This window comes from Piliocolobus tephrosceles, chromosome 10 (genome assembly GCF_002776525.5).
Source record: "Piliocolobus tephrosceles isolate RC106 chromosome 10, ASM277652v3, whole genome shotgun sequence".
NCBI lineage: Eukaryota > Metazoa > Chordata > Mammalia > Primates > Cercopithecidae > Piliocolobus > Piliocolobus tephrosceles.
The window spans coordinates 18,429,776-18,449,314 of NC_045443.1; the positions used below are offsets into that span (position 1 = coordinate 18,429,776).

Sequence of the window (19,539 nt, forward strand, 5' to 3'; positions counted from 1 at the left end):
AAAAAAAAAAAAAAAAAAACTTATGCCTCTTTATTGTGTCCCCCCATCTCTATTGTAAAAACTGAGTTGGCCACTTTCAGGACGTCCTCTAAAGTACTATCTGTTCCCAGCGCCTGTTTCTGCAGCTTCCTCCTTATATCAGAGGCTTCCTGAGTATAATAAATGTATCCTTTATGGTTAGTTTTCCCTCACCAGAATCAGAAGATGGAGATGTGTGCTTTACCAAAGTCTCTCTTAGCCTTTCCAGAAAGGTAGTGGGATTCTCATCAAATCCCTGGTCTACCATAAATAGCTCGATATAGTTGAGAGGCTTGGTGCAAGTCCTACCTAAATCTTCCATTATGCACACCTGAAAGTGTCTCTTCTTCCATTCTCCCATCTCATCATTAAGATCCATTCCAGGGTCATCCATTGGTACTGCACCTCTTTCATTTGGATAAAGTTTGGCACCTTCCCTGATCATGTATGTGATACAAAGTTCATAACCAAATCACTCTGTCACTTGCAGAGCAGTCTGCTCCTCACTGTTAGTCAGGGTTTGATTCAAAAGTAACACAACTCCCTTCTAGGAGAGTTCAAGTACTTGGGTTAAATTCTGGAAAGCCTCTATATATCTGTCAGGGTCATCTGAAAACTTGCCAAGATCTCCCTTAGTTTGCCTTAAGTCCTGGAGGTAGAACGGAACCTGGACCTTACTGGGGCCAAATTCAACAGGCATTTGTTGGAGGGGCACAAGTGAGACGGGCTTGTCCAGTGTGAGTATTTCTAGGAGGGGGCAAGCAGGAGAGAGGATGGGGAGAACCCAGAGGAGCAGGGCTGAAGGGATCTGGCTCCCCTGCCGGAGGTGCCTCTGGGATTTGTTTCTTTAGTTCCCTGAGATTGCCCCTTGCAGCCTCTCCTGAGATGGCCAATAGGAGGGGTGGATCAATTCCACACTGTTGGCAAAGGTCTGGATTGCCCTGCAAGGTAAAGAAAGCCTGTGCATATGGGGTCTCAGACAATTTGTCCTTGTATTTACAGAAAAGTTCCAACTGCCGGATGGTATCAAAATGAATGGTTCCTTCCTGAGACCAAGCCAGTCCTCATAATTTGACCAAACCTTTGTGCAAATGGCTAAGAGGCATTTTTCCTCCAGATTCTGAGGGTCAAAGAGTCCCAGTGATTCAGGATGCACTCCAGAAGAGTATAAACTCATGATGGCGAAGACAGTTGGTTACCCATTCTGAAAGACAAGGAAATAGGCATCCCTCATTTCCCTTCCTTATTTCAGCAAAAACTCGGGTGTGAGGAAGGGAAGCAGGCATTGCCCCTTTCTCTTCTGTCTTCTTATCCTCAAGTCCTGGTGACCTTAGATGGATACCACCCACAGGTGCCATTGCAGCCTGCACCCATGAAGCAGGGAGGTCCTAGAGAATAGGAATTATCCGCATTCACTTATGCCCATGCCTGCATTCCCCCTACTGTCAGCAACCTTTGCGTTTCCCGGTCCTTATCTGTGCCATGGAGCATGGCCTCCTGCCATGACATGGAGGCTTAATTAGCAGGAATTGGTCCTGCCCATTTACATTGTGCCTGTTTCCTTGCGTGGATCCCTCAGATCTTCTTTTCCTTCCTAGGGCCTCAACCTTAAGTTTGGAATCAAGTTGGGGACAAAAAGGTATCTCAGGGTCCATTTAGATTAAGTCCCAAATGGGTCCTGCCAAATTTGCTGTTATCAGCCAGCAGGGCTCATTCTTCTGTTGCCTCCCTATTGTAAACAGAGTGCTGAGGTAAGAAAACAAACCTCTCACTTAGAAAAGAAAAAAGAACAAAAACAGTTTAAAGGGCAAAGGGGGGTGGTCCAGGGAAAGAACCTCTTGCTCTCTACAAATAGGTTCCTTTAATCATAGTGTGCCTCCCCCAGGTCCAACCGGGCTGAACTCCTTGGCCAGGGGAGGAAAGAGTCTATGGGCTTGTGGCAGGAGGGGACGGCCTGCAGAGAGCACTGGCCAGCCTACTGCATGGGGTCCCTGGCCCCAAAGACTACCCTAGGGCCTGGGCAGCATGCACAGCTGATTCCCACCACCCACTTGGCTATTGGGCCCAGCACATGCATGCTACGGACATGCCCAGGCACCCAAGCCTGGAGGGCAGGGGATGAGAAAGGAACTGCCATTCATCTGCCCATCCCATTCACACATGTGTGGCCACTGGGGTTTGGGGTAACACCTCTAAGAACATACGGAAATCGTATTGTTCTGAGTTGCACATCTGATGGCTGGACCAAACATACATTCTGCCTAGTATCATTGCTGCAGTTTGTAGTAGAACCCTTAACATTATAAAAGAAGAGCTAGGAGCCATTTCAAACCATAAAAGAAGGAAGGAAAGATATCAAAAGAAAACTTTGGTGGTCTTGGCTGATGCCTTGACAGACATCTGGGGAACAGGTCCATTCTTGTGGCTTTCTGGCAATACTGAGGAGTGGCCTTGGCAAGAGGCCTTTGGTTTCCCCAGAACTTTATTCCAGTCCTACATGACAACTAGACCTCCATGAAAGGAAACAGAGCCAATATTCCTTTTTCTACCCAACATTTCCTCTTTCCTACCCAAAAGAAAGAGAGAGATGGCAGGGCTGCATCCTATCCCCTGCAAATAGCATAGCTCAGAGGAAAGTCTGAGGACAAGGAGAGACAAATCCACATTTTGCTTACCCTTCTGAAGTATCCTGGGCAAGCCCCCAGATGAAACAGGACAGTTCCCTTGATCCCTTCACAAGATTCATGAAGGGGATGTCTCATTTACTTAATCCATAGCTCTCAGTGCCTCACAGGAAAGGAAGCATGCCAGGTGTAGGGGCCAGAACAAGTGCTTCTGGGTGCTGACAGGAATAGAACTTCATGTAGCCCCATGGCAGCATCTAGGGGGTACCTGCAATCCCTGGCACCCCAGAGGGCATGTGTTACAGTACACTTTTAGCTTTGCCATCCACAGACAGCTTAAGTGTTTAATAGCTCAGTGTGACAGCCCTCTGTACCCTGAGCTCTTGTTTGGTGTCCAGGAAGAATCAGGTCACACAAACAAATTGAAGATGGTAAATGTGGGGGATTTCACTGTCAATGAAGTGGCTCTCAGTGAGATGGAGAGCTGGAAAGGGGATGGAGTGGGAAGGTGGTCTTGCCCTGGAGTTTGGCCATCCGTGGCGGAAATCTTCTGAAAGGTCCTGCTGTCAAGCCACCCCTCTGAAGTCAAGCTACTTCTTGCTGACCTCAGGCTGCTTTTTCTCTTCTTTCTGCTTCCCCTCTGTCAGTGGAGCCTGGGGTATTTATGGTTATAGGATAGGGGGTGGGGTGGGCCAAAAAGTAACATTCGAGGGGGAAAACAGGAAGGCATTTTCTCACTTTGGGCCTCAGGTCCAGGTTTGAGGGTGAGGCTTTGCCAGCGACCCCGCCCTTTTCTGTCTAGTATTTCCCTGCCTCCTGTCTGTATCACTACTCTTTCATTCTAATTGTCACATTAAATTGTTAGGCAATGGTACATATAAAAGATCAAGATATAACAGCTATAAAAACTAAAAAAAGATACCACACAATGTTAAGAACATTTTGTTTTGGAAGACCTGTTTGCTTTTTAGATATTATGTGGGAAAATTTACTACTTGCAGAGAATTTCTATTATATATATACATATGTATGTAGTATTTTAAATTAATGTTGCTTTTACTTATTAAGATTTTTTACAAGATTTTATAGTTTTGTCAGGAGGGGTGTGTGTGTGTGTGTGTGTGTGTGTGTGTGTGTGTGTGTGTAATGTTGGAAAGTTCATCAGATATTGTGTACAAACATCTTTTACATTTAAGTTAAAAATATTCAAACATAGTATGTACTTTCTAGAACTGCTATGAAATATTAGGACTATTGTTAGTTATCCTATGAGTTCATTAAATGTTTAAAAATCTAATGCATGTAAATTCTCTTTCGATTTAAAATTGCAAAGTGAATAAGTATCATTAGAAACTTTGGCTCCAATACCGAATTTCACATTAGAAGTTTATACAAAAATCTAGTCCTAAATAATTTGTGTTTACCAGAACATTAGCATATTGTTTCTTCTTTTTCAACCTTTTAAAAATTGTGGTAAAAATATAGAAAATGAAATCTACCCTACTAAAAAAGTGTAATTGTAAAGTACAGTAATGTTAACTACATGTGCATTGTTGCATGGGGGGATTTGTAGACCTTTTTCATCTTGCATGGCTAAAATTCTGTACCCATTACTCCTCTACCCCTTCCTTTTCTATCCCCAAGTCCCTGGTAACCAACATTCTACTTTTCGCTTTCATGAAGTGGTATATTCAGTATTTGTCTCTCTGTGATTGGCTTATTGCATTTATCTATCCTTTTCTATCCCCAAGTCCCTGGTAACCAACATTCTACTTTTTGCTTTCATGAAGTGGTATATTTAGTATTTGTCTTTCTGCGATTGGGTTATTTCATTTAGCATAATGTCCTTAATATTCATCCATGTTATATTATGACAGGATTTTCTTCTTTGTCAAGATTGAATACTATATCATTGTATGTATATACCATGTTCTCTTTACTCACCCATTGGTGGACATTTAGATTCTTTCTACATCGTGGCTACTATGAACAATGTTGAAATGAACATGGGAGTTCAGATAGCTCTTCAAGATCTTAATTCAGTTCTTTTGGATAAATACCCAGAAGTAGGATTGCTGGATTATATGGTAGTTCTATTTTTATTATTCTGTATTCCATTTTTTTCTGCTCTCATATTTATTATGTCTTTTCTTCTGCTAACTTTAGGCTTAGTTTCTTTACCAAACTAACATTCGCCAGTTCTGCTTACCAGAAGTGGTCCGCTAGGCACTTGCATCCACACTTGACTTTTTGCCAGCAAGCTGGGATTCTTACCCATTTAAAATGTAAGGATAATTTGAGATCATTTTTACCCCCAAGATGTCTAATAATTTATGATCATCACATTGGATAGGGCATCTTAACTCAGCATTTGGTTCATCTCAAGCAGCAGTGCTGACCATGAACGTATCAAGGAAAACAGGTTAGAAATCTGACTCTCAGGACCCACTTAATTAGAAAGAGACCAAATTCTGAAATGGTGTCATACCTTCCTTCCACTGAAGCAGTCAGACAAAAAGACAGGAAAAAACTTAATCCAGTTAAGAAGAATGCCAGGAAAAAAGTTAACCGAAAAAGAATTCCTATCCTCAGCTGATCAGCATCATCAAAATCATCCCGTCCCACAAAATCCTCATCTCTTCCAGGAACCAAAGAAATAGCTTCAGCCTTGATTCTCATGACTTGATTATAAATTCGTAATGTTTACAACCACATTGTAAAATGGGGGCTTTGGAACATTAGACTCATCATTGTAGTCAAATACACCATACTCTCTGCAGAGTTGATGTCATAAGGTGGAGGAACCTCACCTGAAGCCTTCTCAGGTTCCTCAGGCTCTTCCTCATTCTATAAATGTTGGTACCTGCTGCTGCAGACCACCTCAACTGCCACTGGTGCCACTAATACCAACTCCGTGGTGCAGCAGGCTACAGGGAAGGTAGGGCGAGTGAGTAAGCTGAACAGGTGCAGGAGCTGCAGCCTGGGAGTGCTGAAAGGCTAGAGGCAAAAGGTCTCAGGTGGATCTCAATGGCAGCCACTGCACCTGGGCAGGATACTCTCCTCAAGTTGTAAGCACTGCCATTTCTGAGATGTTTCGTAATTGCCCTTTTGATTTCTTCTTTGAACCGTTGGTTTTGCCGGAGTGTTTTGTTTAATTTCCACCTATTTGTGAATTTTCCAGATTTCTTCCTGCTATTGATTTTGAATTTCATTCTCCTGTGGTCAGAAAAGCTAGTTGATATTATTTCAGTTTTCTTAAATTTGTTAAGATTTGTTTTGTGACCTAATATGTCATCTAGCCTGGAGGGTGTTTCCTGTTTGCTTCAGAAGAATATGTATTCTGCTCCTGCTGCGTAGAATGTTCTGCATATATCTGTTAGGTCCATTTGGTCTATAGTGTTGTTCTAATCCTCTGTTCTTACCTTCTATCTGGATGTTCTACTTATTAAAAGTGGGTTGTGATGTCTAGTATTATTGTATTGCTGTCTATTCCTTCAACTCTCAATGCATTATATGTTGGGTGTTCTGATATTGCTTTATATATTGGGTGTTCTGATGTTGGGTGCAGATATATTTAAAATTCTTGTATCTTCCTGGTCAATTTACCTTTTTGTCATTATGTAATCTCCTTCTTTTTTTCTTGTTACAGTTTTTTTACTTACACTTGACTTTCATGGTGTAAGCATAGCCACCACTGCTCCCCTTGGTTACTATTTGCATAGAATAGCTATTTTATCCTTTCATTTTTGACCTATTTGTGTCCTTAAATCTAAATTGAGGCTTTTGTGAGTAGCATCTAGTTGGATCTTATATACTTTTTGTCCATTTAGCCATGCTGTTGGTTAAATGGATAATGTCTTTTGATTGGGGAATTTAATCTATTTGCTTTTAAAGTAATTGATAGTAAAGGACTTATACTATTACCACTTCGTCAATTGTTTTCTGTCTTGTAGCTTCTTTGTCTTTGCCTCTCTGGGCTGTGTTTTTTGGTGTTCATAGAGTTCATAGATTTTTTTTTTTTTTTTTTTTTTTTTTTTTTTGGTAATGACTTGCTTGGATTTTTTTGGTAGTGACATGTTTTGATTTTTTCTTGTTTATTTTTTGTGTATCTTCCACAGGTTTCATTTTGTGTTCACCATGAGTCTAATACAAAATATCTTATATTTATAACAACCTTCTTTAAGCTGTTAACTTAAATTCAATCATATACAAAAACTCTGTGCTTCTATTTCTCCTCCCACCACATTTTATGTTATTGATGTTACAAATTACATCTTTTTATATTACATCTCCATTAATGTATTGTTGTAGCTATATTTGTACTTTTATCTTTTAAATGCTATACCAGAGTTAAAAGTAATTTATTTAGCACCATTACAGTATTGCGTATTTGTCTATATGTTTACCTTTACCAGTGAGTTTTATACTTTTAGATGCTTTTGTGTTTCTCTATAGCATTGTTTCACTTCAATTTGAAGGACAGTGTTTAGCATTTCTTATAAAGTAGGCCTTGTAGTGAGAAACTCCCTCAGCTTTTATCCATCTCATAAAGTATTTCTCTTTCATCATTTTTGAAGGATGATTTTATCAAATATAGTATTCTTTAATGACAGTTTTGTTTTTCTTTTTCAGCATATTGAATATATTATTTCTCTCCCTTCTGGCTTACAAAGTTTCTTCTGTAAAATACACTAATAATCTTATGAATGTTCTCTTATACATGATTAGTCACTTTCTCTAGCAGCTTGTGAAACTGTCTTTTTTCTTTGACTTTTTATAATTTGATTCTAATATGTCCCTGTAGGGTCTTTTTGGGGTTCTTTTTGGGGTTCTTCATAGTTGGCATCCAGTGGGCTTCCTGAATCTGGATATTCATTTTCTTCCCCAAATTTAGGAAGTTTTTGACCACTACATTTTCAAAGGAGTTTTCCTCCCTCTTTTTTTTCCTTTTTTCTCTTTCTGAAAATCTCATAATGATACATTGATATATTGGCCTGCTTGATGGTGCCCATTATTCCCTTTGGCTTTCTTCAGTTCATTGTGGGGTTTTCGTCGTTGTTGTTGTTGTTGTTTTCATTTTTGGCTTCTCTGGCTGGATAATTTCAAATAACCTGTCTTCAAGTTCACTGATTATCTCCTTTGCTTTATGAAGCCTGCCTCAGAATCTCTTTAGTACATTTTTCAACTCAGTTATTGTATCCTTTAGCTCCAAAATTTCTATTTGATTATTTTTATAGTATTTTCTATGTCTTTGTTGGTATTCTCATTTTATTCATCCATAATTTTTCACTGAGTATCTTTATGATGGTTATTTTGATTTATTTGTCATGTAATTTATATATCTTTATTTTCTTAGAATTGGTTTGTTTTGTTCCTTTGTTTCTTTGGCTAGGTCATTATTCCCTGTTTCTCTGTGTGCCTTATTACCTTGTGTTGGGATCTGTGCATTTGAAAAAACAGCTAACTCTCTCAGTCTTTATGGTCTGGCTTCACACTGAAAAAAAAAAAAAGCTTCAAAAATAAGCCTGGCTAGAGATTCTAGGTGCCTTCCAAACTTTTTATATGAGTGCATCTTCACTCTGCTTGTACTTATACATTCGCAATTAGAGGGATTTTGCTGGTTTCTGTCTCATGAAGCTCGTGTTTTCTTGCTTTTTCTGGTGTCTGTCTGTGGTACTGCAGGTTCTCTGAAATTTCTATGAGGTGATCAGATTATTTTGTTTTCGGGAGTGTGCTTCTAAAGCATGCTGCATCCCGTCAGTGTTTCCAGTTGGATAAGACAAAAACCAGTCCCTCAGGCAAACTCTTTAAAAGCTGGAGTGTTGGACATATGCTCCTTTATTCCTCATCATTTTCCCTGACCAGGGAGAGGCTGACAAGGTATATAGGCTTTGTCCACTGTATCATAGGACATCTGGAACAATAAGAAGCTGCCCAACTTTTTTTTGTTCTCAACAGTCTCCAGGCCTCTAGGGTATGCAGGGTCCTGTCGGTGCTCCAAGACAGACGAGACAGAAACTAGTCCTTCTGATAGTAGCCCCAAAACTGGAATGATGGACACACGAATCAACTCTTTTCCTACCCAAGGAAAAGCCATAAACTCCTTTCCTACCCAAGGAGAAGCCAAAAATCATTCTATGCGGAGTTATGGAGAGAAGCAATAGCAAGTATGTGCTAGTAAAAACCATCATCTTTGTTTTCAGTGGTCCCTAAACTGGTGACATTTCCTGTCAGCATTTATATCCAGGAAAGACAAAAGCTAGTTCCTTGGGTAGCCTTGATGGTACTAAGTCTAAGTGTTAGATGTATGTTCCCATGTTCTCTTTCCCTCCTTGATGGGAAGCCAGCAGTTGAGAGTTTCTTTCTGATCATGCCACCCTGTGCCAGGGAAGAGGCTCTGGTAAGTGAGTGCCACAAATTTTTCTACCAACTTTGACGTGGCTGGTTTTGAATTCACCTGGGGTACAGGAGCCTCTTAACTGGTTTCTGGTTTTCTTACAAAAGGAATCAGTCGGCATATTGTTGAATTTTTCTCTCCATGAATAAAGGAAGGTCTTACGGCCTCCTATTCCACAGTCTTGTTGACACACCCAGCATAAATTCTTAAAGCAATTTTTAAAGCATGCTTTATGCAAGCAAACATCACTTTATCATTTGACTTTTGACTACAAAAATAATTGACCCATACAGAAAGCTAGTTTCTTTAAACTGCTAAGCATATTGAATTGATGTTGTTTCTTTTTAGCTACAAGGCATTTTCTTTTACCTGTTGGCTTACATATGCTGGAAAGAAGCTGTGCCAAGTGAGAAACTACAGAAATATTCCAGTCAAGAAGTTATTTTTTTTCTTGGTCAATTGGAATGAAATGTAAGTTTAATCTTTACTCTGTCTGGATTATTTATCTAATAAAGGTCAGCTTTTCCCCCCTTTTTTAAAAAAGCAAAGGATGTGATTAAAAAATATGCTGCCAGTTGATTTGATTCAGTGGTATGATAAATATGCTAGGGATTATAGATAACTGACTGTTCAATTCAACAGATTAAAAGTCCATTTAGAAACCTAGACAAGTGTCCAATTCACATTATTGAACTGAGAAAAAAGGAAAATTGAAAAAAGAAGAAGACTTATTAATCATTCACACACTGTGCATATCAGGAATATGCTCTCTTTGAGGCAGGAGTGGAGGGAGTCCAGGTATAACAAAGAAAAGATAGCCCTCCTGATAATGTGGGTAATCTCCATTTTCTCAATTTTCTCACATACACGGAATTACAAATTTATTTAAACAATCAAGTTTTTTGACAATAAACATCTATGTGTAAGCTTAATTTGGGGTGACTGACTCCCACTTCCTTCTTCCGTAAAGACTTGTTAAATCAAGAAGATAAAGTACCTTCCTAACATTATCACTGTCTTTCTCCACTTTTTTGCTCTCTGCACCCAACTTAAGCCCTCCCTTTACTGAGATCCCCAGACGGCTCATCAGCCTCATTCACAGCTTTTCCATGGTTACTGCTGCATTTCCTCACTACTCTGCCAGTCATTTCCCCGCAGTCTCTATTGCTTCACTCAGATCAATATTCTTCTCACCTCAAGCAGAAGAAAATTCCCGAGCCTACTTCCCCTCAGCTCTTTCAGATGATCTGGCTTTCTTAGAAGATAATTTGACTCCCCGTATGATGCTTTTCCATTAATAAATACATGTCAGAATTTGTAGAAGAGGATGATGTTAGATCGCACCATCTATTCTACTCTTACTCTTACCACAATCAACGGAGACTGTATCCTGAAACATGGCACGTGACCTTCAATTCTCACATACTTCATGGCCCCTCCCATTCCAAACTAAATCTGCCTTCTTATAGGACCATGACAATCTCTATCTCCCCTTTTTGGGTAAGGTTCTTTATTCCTTTGACGAAAGACCTGACATTCAATAATAATATCCCTTTTTCTTTCATAGAATCAACTCTGCTTGTAAAATTTTTCAGTAGCTTTCCAATTCTTATAAGGCAAAGTAAAAATCATTTAGCAAAGCACACAAGGCCTTTTGTGGTGTGGCCCCTACCTATATCTGTATCTTTACCGCTAGAATTAACCCCATTTCCCGTTCTTGCTATCCACCAGTCATTGGCATCTTATCTACTTACCCTAACTATCCCTTTACTGTCCACCAGTCATTTTTTGCATCTGATCTACTTACCCTAACTATGAACTGAGAAGTCAGGCCTCTGCCAGGGATCCTCCATGCGTCAGGAGCACAGTGTTACACTCGCCCATCTGGGAAACATGTAATTATCTTTCAGGATGCATCTTTTACCGCCTGTATAAACCCTTCCTGTATCATTGGGCAAAATTGTCCATCTTTTCTTGCCTTGCTTGGTGTAACCTGTAAATTTATCTTCTGGTACCTACTATTTGTGTAGATTTATGTATGCTCCTACCAAATGATACAAAGATCGGTTTAAAAAAAAAAAAAAATTAGTCGCCAGCAGCTAAAACAGCACTAGACAAAGAGTCCCATAAGTGTTATTGGGCAAATCAATAAATTTTGTATAACAAGTGAATCCTTTAAAAATTTATTAACCAAGCCAGGTGCGGCAGCTCACGCCTATAATCCCAACACTTTGAGAGGCTGAGGCGGATGGATCACTTGAGATCAGAAGTTTGAAACCAGTCTTGCCAACATGGTGAAACTTCATCTGTACTAAAAATATAAAAATTAGCTGGGCATGATGGCTCACACTTGTAATCCTAGCCACACGGGAGGCTACGGTAGGAGACTTGCTTGAACCCAGGAGGCAGAGCTTGCAGTGAGCCGAAATCACTCCACCCTGGGCTACAGAACAAGTCTTAAAAAAAAAAAAAACAACTGTTAATCTGCTCAATCCCTAAAATTATTCTTCTGATTTAATTAAAAGTAATTTCTGGTTGTTTTAAAACATCAGATTTATTTTCAACTCACACACTTATGCCGTCATATAGATAATTCAAGATAAAAATCTAATTCTAAACTCAATTTCAAAGAAAACATTTTGAATGCTAGTTCTGACACTTACTGATTAACTTGGACCAGTTCCCACAAACAGAAAGTGTCAGAGCTAGCATTTAGACCCACTGTGACTCCTAAGCTGATGGTTTCACTGTGACTTACATACTTTTTCTTACAACATATAAAATCTTGACAAGAGTATTTACATCCCATGAATAGTATTCAAGTTTTAAGTTAAGAAATAAAATAATAACAACCTCTATTCTACTCCATCTTCCTGCCAGCAGCTACCCCATTTCTTTTCTCTACTTTGTAGTGACACCTTCCGAATAACTATCTATATTCACTTTATTCAAGTTTTTTTTTTTTCTCTGCTCTATAACATACTCCAATCAGGCTTTCATCACCTCTACTCCACTGAAATTGTCACCAGTAAACTTCATGGCTGAATCCAATGTTTGTTTCTCAATCCTCATCCTACACGACCTATCAGAAGCTTTTGGCACTGTTGATCTCACCCTCCATCTTAAAATTTGCTTTCCACATGGCTGACTCTTACCTCACTGGCCATTTGTTCTCCATGTCCTTTTCTTCTCCCAGACTGATTCTGATCTTAGCCCTTAACTCTCTTCTCTGTTATATACATCATTATTCCCTCACTTTTCTCTTATAGTTGTATACCTTTAAATACAATTTAAATGCCAACAGCTCCCAAATTTATATCACCAACCCAGGCATCAGTCACCAACTCCACACTTACAGAATCAATATATCCTAAACTAAATTTCTGATCTTACATTTCAAACCACTCCAACCATGGATGGCCACTCTGGATGATCAATTCTAATTCTGGTTGTTTAGATCAAAATCCTTAGCCTGAATCACATTTCAGACCTTAATGGCTCTCTTCTCAAAACATATCCAGAGTATGTTCTCATCACCTTCAATGGTCTAAACAACCATCATCTCTCCTCTCTATACCACAATAGCTTTATAATGGTCACCCTACTTCTCTTACACCTTCATAGTTCTTGTACAACAGCTAAAGTCATCTCTTTAAAATATCGGTCAAGGCATGTCATTCTGCTGTCTAAACATCCTAAACTAGCTCCCCATTTCACTCAGTGAAAAGTACTTGCAATGGTCTACTGTTTAGTGTTTTCATTTTGTTTCAGTATTAATAGGAGAGTTCTAAACAATGTAACTTTCAGCCAGGTGCAGTGGCTCACTCCTGTGATCCCAGCACTTTGGGAGGTGGATCATTTGAGGTCAGGAGTTCGAGACCAGCCTGGCCAACAGGGCGAAACCCCGTCTCTACTAAAAATACAAAAATTAGCCAGGCGTGGTGGCCTGCACCTGTAATCCCAGCTACTTGGGAGGTCAGGGCAGGAAAATTGCTTGAACACCGGAGGCAGGGGTTGCAATGAGCCGAGATCACACCACTGCACTCCAGCCTGAGCAACAAAGTGAGATTCTGTCTCAAAAAATAAAAATAAATAAAAAAATAAAATAAAGGAAAAAAATAAATAAAAGTGTAGCTTTCAAAATCTCTCATTTTTCACTCTCAGAAGCTTACTCTGGTTTTAGCAAAACTATTTCATATACAATAAAATGATTTTAAGAAAAATTGTAATGATTGCTCATTCTTAAATGTAGTGAGGCAAAACATGTGGTTAAAACTTGAGATCGACACCTGTTCCTTGGTTTAAAAAAAAAAAAATCTGTTTCCACTTACTGATTGTCTCTTTTTTTTTCTTTTTTGTCTGAAAGTTTATTCCTTTGATTTTTAAGTAGCCGTACAAAAGTTAAAAAAATTTTCAGTGAAGGTGAGATTATTCTGGCTTTAAAAATTCATAGGTATTAAAGAATGAATAAGTAACTACTTGGGAAGCACTTATTCTTGTCCTAAAGGAATTTATTTTTATTAATAAAAATGACAGAATGGAGATTGGCAGTAACTATCCACTGTAACTTATATAATTTCTTTCATTCTTGTTATATAAAAAATAAACTCACAAGTGAAGTTATACATGAAGAAGCCAGACTTAATGGGAAAAAAGGAACATTCTAGATCGTGTGAGAAATAAAGTGAAATTACAGTTTTCATCCTAGCACAGAAATATGAAAGCTGAATAAAAAGTCAATTATAGGTGAAAGAAAGAACATTAAAGAAATTGCTGTGCATTCCACAGGATCATCAGCATTTTATGTCAAGTTTCAGAGCTTCTTTTAAGCTGAGAAATATGTCCATATTACCTTAAATGAATATGACAAGTATAAAAGAATTTGAAAGAAAAGAAAGAGAGCACTTTTAGTTTTGGATACCTAAACATGTAGGTATCCAATTTAATATTTTAATCTAAAATTTGACAATCTTAACAATAGAAGATTCTTCTCACTCTAATCTTTTATTTTTATCCATTAAGTCTAGATAGACTTATGTATTTGTCAGTTCTCACACTGTCATAAAGATACTAGAAGAGACTGGGTAATTTTTTTTTTTTTTTTGAGATGGAATTTCACTCTTGTTGCCCAGGCTAGACTGCAATGGCATGATCTCAGCTCACTGCAACCTCTGCCTCACAGGTTCAAGCAATTCTCCTGCCTCAGCCTCCCGAGTAGCTGGGATTACAGGCATGTGCCACCATGCCTCGATAATTTTGTATTTTTAGTAGAGACAGGGTTTCTCTATGTTGGTCAGGCTGGTCTCGAACTCCGGACCTCAAGTGATCTGCCTGTCTTGGCGGGAGTGCTGGGATTACAGACATGAGCCACCGCCCCTGGCTGAGAGTGAATAATTTATAAAGGACAGATGTTTACTTGACTCACAGTTACGCATGGCTGGGGAGGCCTCAGGAAACTTAAAATCATGGCAGAAGGGATAGGAGAAGAAAGTACCTTCTTCACCAGGTGGCAAGAAAAAAGAGAGAGCAGGAGAAACTGTCACTAAGAAAACCATCAGATCTCTAAGAACCCACTCACTATCATGAGAACAACATGGGGGAAACCGCTCCTGTGATCCAATCACCTCCCCCCAGGTCCCTCTCTCAACACCTGGAGATTACAATTCAAGATGAGATTTGGGTGAGGACACAAAGCCAAATCATATCAACTTACATTTCATCTGTCTACAAGGAATGTGTTTTTTACAAACCAGTGTACTAAATGCACAATGGCTGATATAAATTATTATAATACTGATTGAAAAAATGAATATAATGCTGGTATACAACCTACAATTTGCCATATATTGTGTTATATAATAGCAGTTCCATTTTGTGAAAAAGGGAAAGTAAGACTTAGAAAGGTTAAATGCGTTACTTGGAAAGATTAAATGCATCTTAGTCAATAAGGTCATTTCTTGAGCGTAGACATATCCAAATCTAAACTTGGACCCATCGTCTCCACAGACAGTTTATGTATTAGCATCTCACAATTATCATTAACTCAATAACATCGTACCCTAAACTGTACTAATTATTCCCATCCCAATTTCCTCTTTCTTCTATGTTCCCTATCAGTTAAAAATATCTGTTGTAGGTGCTGGAGAGGACGTGGAGAATAGGAGCACTCGTACACTATTGGTGGGACTGTAAACTAGTTCAACCATTGTGGAAGACAGTGTGGCAATTCCTCAAGGATCTAAAACTAGAAATACCATTTGACCCAGCCATCCCATTGCCGGGTATATACCCAAAGGATTATAAATCATGCTGCTGTAAAGACACATGCACACGTATGTTTGTTGAGGCACTATTCACAATAGCAAAGACTTGGAACTAACCCAAATATCCATCAATGATAGACTGGATTAAGAAAATGTGGAACTCGACTGCTCTGGGGGATTCGTGCGCGGTAAGAAGCTGCGCGGCAGCACGGTGAGGTACCTCTGATGAAATTATGACCAGGTGGGCCCGAGTTAGTACCACGTGTAACAAGAGACACTTTCCTGCAACATCATGGGAGGACATGAAGAAGGGATCCTTCGAGGGAACAAGCCAAAACCTACCAAAACGTAAACAACGTGAAGCTAATAGGCTATCCCTCCTCAAAAATGATGCACGCCAAGCAAAACATAAAAAGAACAAAAAGAAAAAGGAGTACTTAAATGAAGATGTGAATGGATTCATAGAATACCTAAGACAGAATTCACAGATGGTTCACAATGGGCAAATTGTAGCAACAGACAGTGAGGAAGTAAGGGAAGAAATTGCAGTTGTTTTAAAGAAAGACAGTCGACGGGAAGGAAGAAGATCAAAAAGACAAGCGGCAAAGAAAAGTGCAATGGTGTGTTTCCATTGTAGAAAACCTGGTCATGGAATTGCAGATTGCCCTGCCGCCCTTGAAAATCAAGACATGAGCGCTGGGATATGTTACAGGTGTGGGTCCACAGAGCACGAAATAACCAAGTGTAAGGCTAAGGTAGACCCAGCTCTTGGCGAATTTCCTTTTGCAAAATGTTTTGTTTGTGGAGAAATGGGGCACCTGTCTAGATCTTGTCCAGATAATCCCAAAGGACTCTATGCTGATGGTGGCAGCTGCAAGCTTTGTGACTCTGTGGAACATTTAAAGAAAGATTGCCCTGAAAGTCAGAATTCAGAGCGAATCGTCACAGTTGGTCGCTGGGCAAAGAGAATGAGTGCAGACTATGAAGAAATTTTGGATTCACCTAAACCGCAAAAACCCAAAACAAAAATACCTAACGTTGTTAATTTTTGATAATAACTAGCACTATCATTAGTTACCAACTCATCGTTACTTTCTAAACTAGGCCCACGTCACGAGTTAGAGTTGAGCTCCCTTGTAGCCAGGACTGTACTGTAGATATCAGTATGATCTGGGTGTGATGGAAAACAATTTTGTTTGTTCTGTCCATCAAATTGTACTTCTACCACTGTTCAGAGAAAATTGAAGAATAAGATGATTAAATGAATTCTCTAAAAGAACACATTTTAAGAGAGAGAACTTAGGCATAACCAAGTAGTTGTATACCTGATTGTAACAATCATCTTTTATAAAAGCAAAATTATGCATACATGCAAAACACCCCTAAACAAAGGGTACAAATGAATTTTTGGTTATATTGTTTTCTTGGCTCAAAGTATCAATTTATTATTATAATAGAAACTTATAAGTTGCTAGAAAGTCTATATTTTTAAAATATGGAATAAAAATGCATTTCTATTGCAGAAGAAAAAAAAGAAAATGTGGCACATATACACCATGGAATACTATGCAGCCATTAAAAAGGATGAGTTCATGTCCTTTATGGGGACATGCATGAAGCTGTAAACCATCATTCTGAGCAAACTATCGCAAGGACAAAAAACCAAACACCGCCTGTTCTCACTCATAGGTGGGAACTGAACAATGAGAACACTTGGACACAGGGTGGGGAACATCACACACTGGGGCCTATCATGGGGTGGGGGGCAGGGGGAGGGATAGCATTAAGGGATATACTTAATGTAAATGACGAGTTAATGGGTGCAGCACACCAACATGGCACGTGTATACATATGTAACAAACCTACACGTTGTGCACATGTACCCTAGAACTTAAAGTATAATAATAATAAAGAAAAGAACTTACGAACACACAGAAGGAAAGAACAGACACTGGGATCTACTTGAGGGGGGATGGTGGGAAGAGGGAGAGGAGCAGAAAAGATAGCTATTGAATACTGGGTTTAATGCTTGGATGATGGAATAATATGTACAACAAACACCATGGCATGTGTTTACCTATGTAACAAAACTTCATAGGTACCCCCAACCTAAAATAAAAGCTAAAAAAAGAAATTCTGGGAATAAAAATATAAAAATAAAAAAAAAAACAAAATATCTGTTGTAATCTAGAAACTAGAATTCATCTTTAATTCTTTATTGTCTTATTTCACTGGTATGCCAACAGTCAGACATTAGTTATGCTTTTTACTTCTAAAGTAGCTCTTCTGTTCTATGACCATGCTGGATCTGGATTTGATTATCTCAGTGGACACCATGAGAAGAAGAGAGAGATGTACGTCCTCAAATTCAATTATGATCATTGACTTAACTTAACTTATCCTTATCCCCAAGGTTGGATGCTGTACAGGCACTGAAAAAAAGGAGTCATCAATGTTTGATTTGAAACCCAGGGTAAAAACTGCTCCCTAGTCTCCAGATTAGAAAGCCAATTCCTAGTGTGAGAAGATGCTTAATATTATCTGAGGCCTCAGCTGGGTGAACCTCAGTCAGCACCTTTCAGTTAGACAATAGGCTTTGGTCATCATTGGTACTCTAATAATCACCTACTGCTCAAACAATTTAACATCAAATTTCAACCAAGAATGACAAGCCCAGTAGATTCTGTGTATTTCCCTCACACCTCATGGCCATCAGGTATCATCCCATAAAGCTGCTCAGTCACTCTTCAAGTCTTTCCTCTTTATCCTTCCCATTCCTCAGTGATTTATCTCCCATGACTCTGGCCCTGTCTGCCAAACTTTTTTCCAATTTTCTCATTCCTCTTTAGCATTCTCACCTACTAGTAAACATATCTCCCCATCTCAGCTCCTAGAAAAAAAACATTTCTTTCATCTCTTGATCTCTTGAGAAAATTGAAAGAAACAAATTTCTTTCATCTCCTGATCATATAATTCTATACAATTCAGATGACTCCAGAAAAGAATGAAAGGTACATGTCTCCCTGCCCCTATTAGGGATGTCAGATCACAATCTCAACTTTCTGTCAAAAGCCCCTTCTCAAACAATCATGCCACCTACGTATACCTCCCCCAGTTTTATAGTAGTATTTATGACCTTCTGGACACTTCCTTATGTATATTGATGCCTTCAACCCAAACTCGAGTTTTTCTCACCGTCAAAAATTCTGTGTCTATCCTTAGCCGGTTTTATTTGCTAGTATCTATGATCCATCCAGTATCTGAGTTCAGAGAGTCTTGACCTTATCATTTCCAGAGATTGTATATGTGTTACATTTCAGTGACCATCCCACAAATTCCTAGGACCTCATCATGATCCAGAGTGGTCCGCATTTAAAATGGCAAAAAACTCTCTATACTTTGGCTCTTTCAAATATTTCTTTTTGACTTTAGGGAATAGTTCAAATTATTTTGCGTGGCATATAGAGCTCTTAAGCATTCTGGCAACCATTTGTCTTTCTAATTACACTCTCCATAATTTCCCCTATCACCTTGACTTCATCTTTTGTTCTAGCCACAATGAACCGTTCACCATTTTTCAGACACACCTAGTCATTCATCCATATATACCCCTGTCTGTACTTTCTCCTCTTTCTGGAATATTCTTTTCCAAATCTCCACTTCATTATAGCTAACTTAATCTTTCAGAATCATTTTGAGTTGTTTCCTGCCGCCTCCAACTCCCTAACACAGTGTCTTTCTAAGTCTGTTTTTCATCTGTGCTTGCAACAGATTAAGAATAAATGTTCAAGTTATTGTAACTTTTAAAAATATACCTACATGTCAACATGATCAGGAATAAGTTTCATCAGTTAACAAAAGCTCACTATTCTACATATTTCTGTTGAATTTTCATTTTTACAAGATTAAACAAAAAATTTCAAGAGGCAGCCTCAATTCAAATCGTTAAATATCTTTGTCCCAGACCAGTACATTATAAGAACATTTTCATTAAAATATCAGTACAATTGGGTAGGTAATGCTACTTCTTTCTTTTGTTCTTAGGATCAATTTTCCCCTTGAAATAAAGTCACTTCCAAGGGAATCCATGCTCATTGGAAAACTGTTTGGGATTGCCTGTGCGACCAACACTGCAAATTTACTGGCGTGGACTTGTCTTCCACTGTTTCCAAAAGAGTAAGTGTATCAATTGTGAGTGATAAGCCTATCATTTCAATAAAACATTCTTAGAAGTAA

The 19,539-nt window shown here is 38.9% G+C and overlaps 1 protein-coding gene and 1 pseudogene across 3 annotated transcripts in view; both read left to right on the forward strand.

Annotated features, from left to right (window-relative positions):
* The window catches only part of PIK3C2G (phosphatidylinositol-4-phosphate 3-kinase catalytic subunit type 2 gamma), a 384,573-nt gene that overhangs the window by 89,618 nt on the left and 275,416 nt on the right, over nucleotides 1-19,539 (forward strand). For 2 of the 3 annotated variants that reach the window (XM_023226228.2, XM_023226230.1), the window contains 2 exons: nucleotides 9,388-9,510; nucleotides 19,348-19,479. In XM_023226228.2, coding sequence (XP_023081996.1) covers nucleotides 9,388-9,510; nucleotides 19,348-19,479 — 255 coding nt within the window. The remainder of the gene's footprint in view (nucleotides 1-9,387; nucleotides 9,511-19,347; nucleotides 19,480-19,539) is intronic. The other variant, XM_023226229.1, reaches the window with a different exon arrangement.
* Nucleotides 15,536-16,354, forward strand: LOC111552134 (annotated as a pseudogene).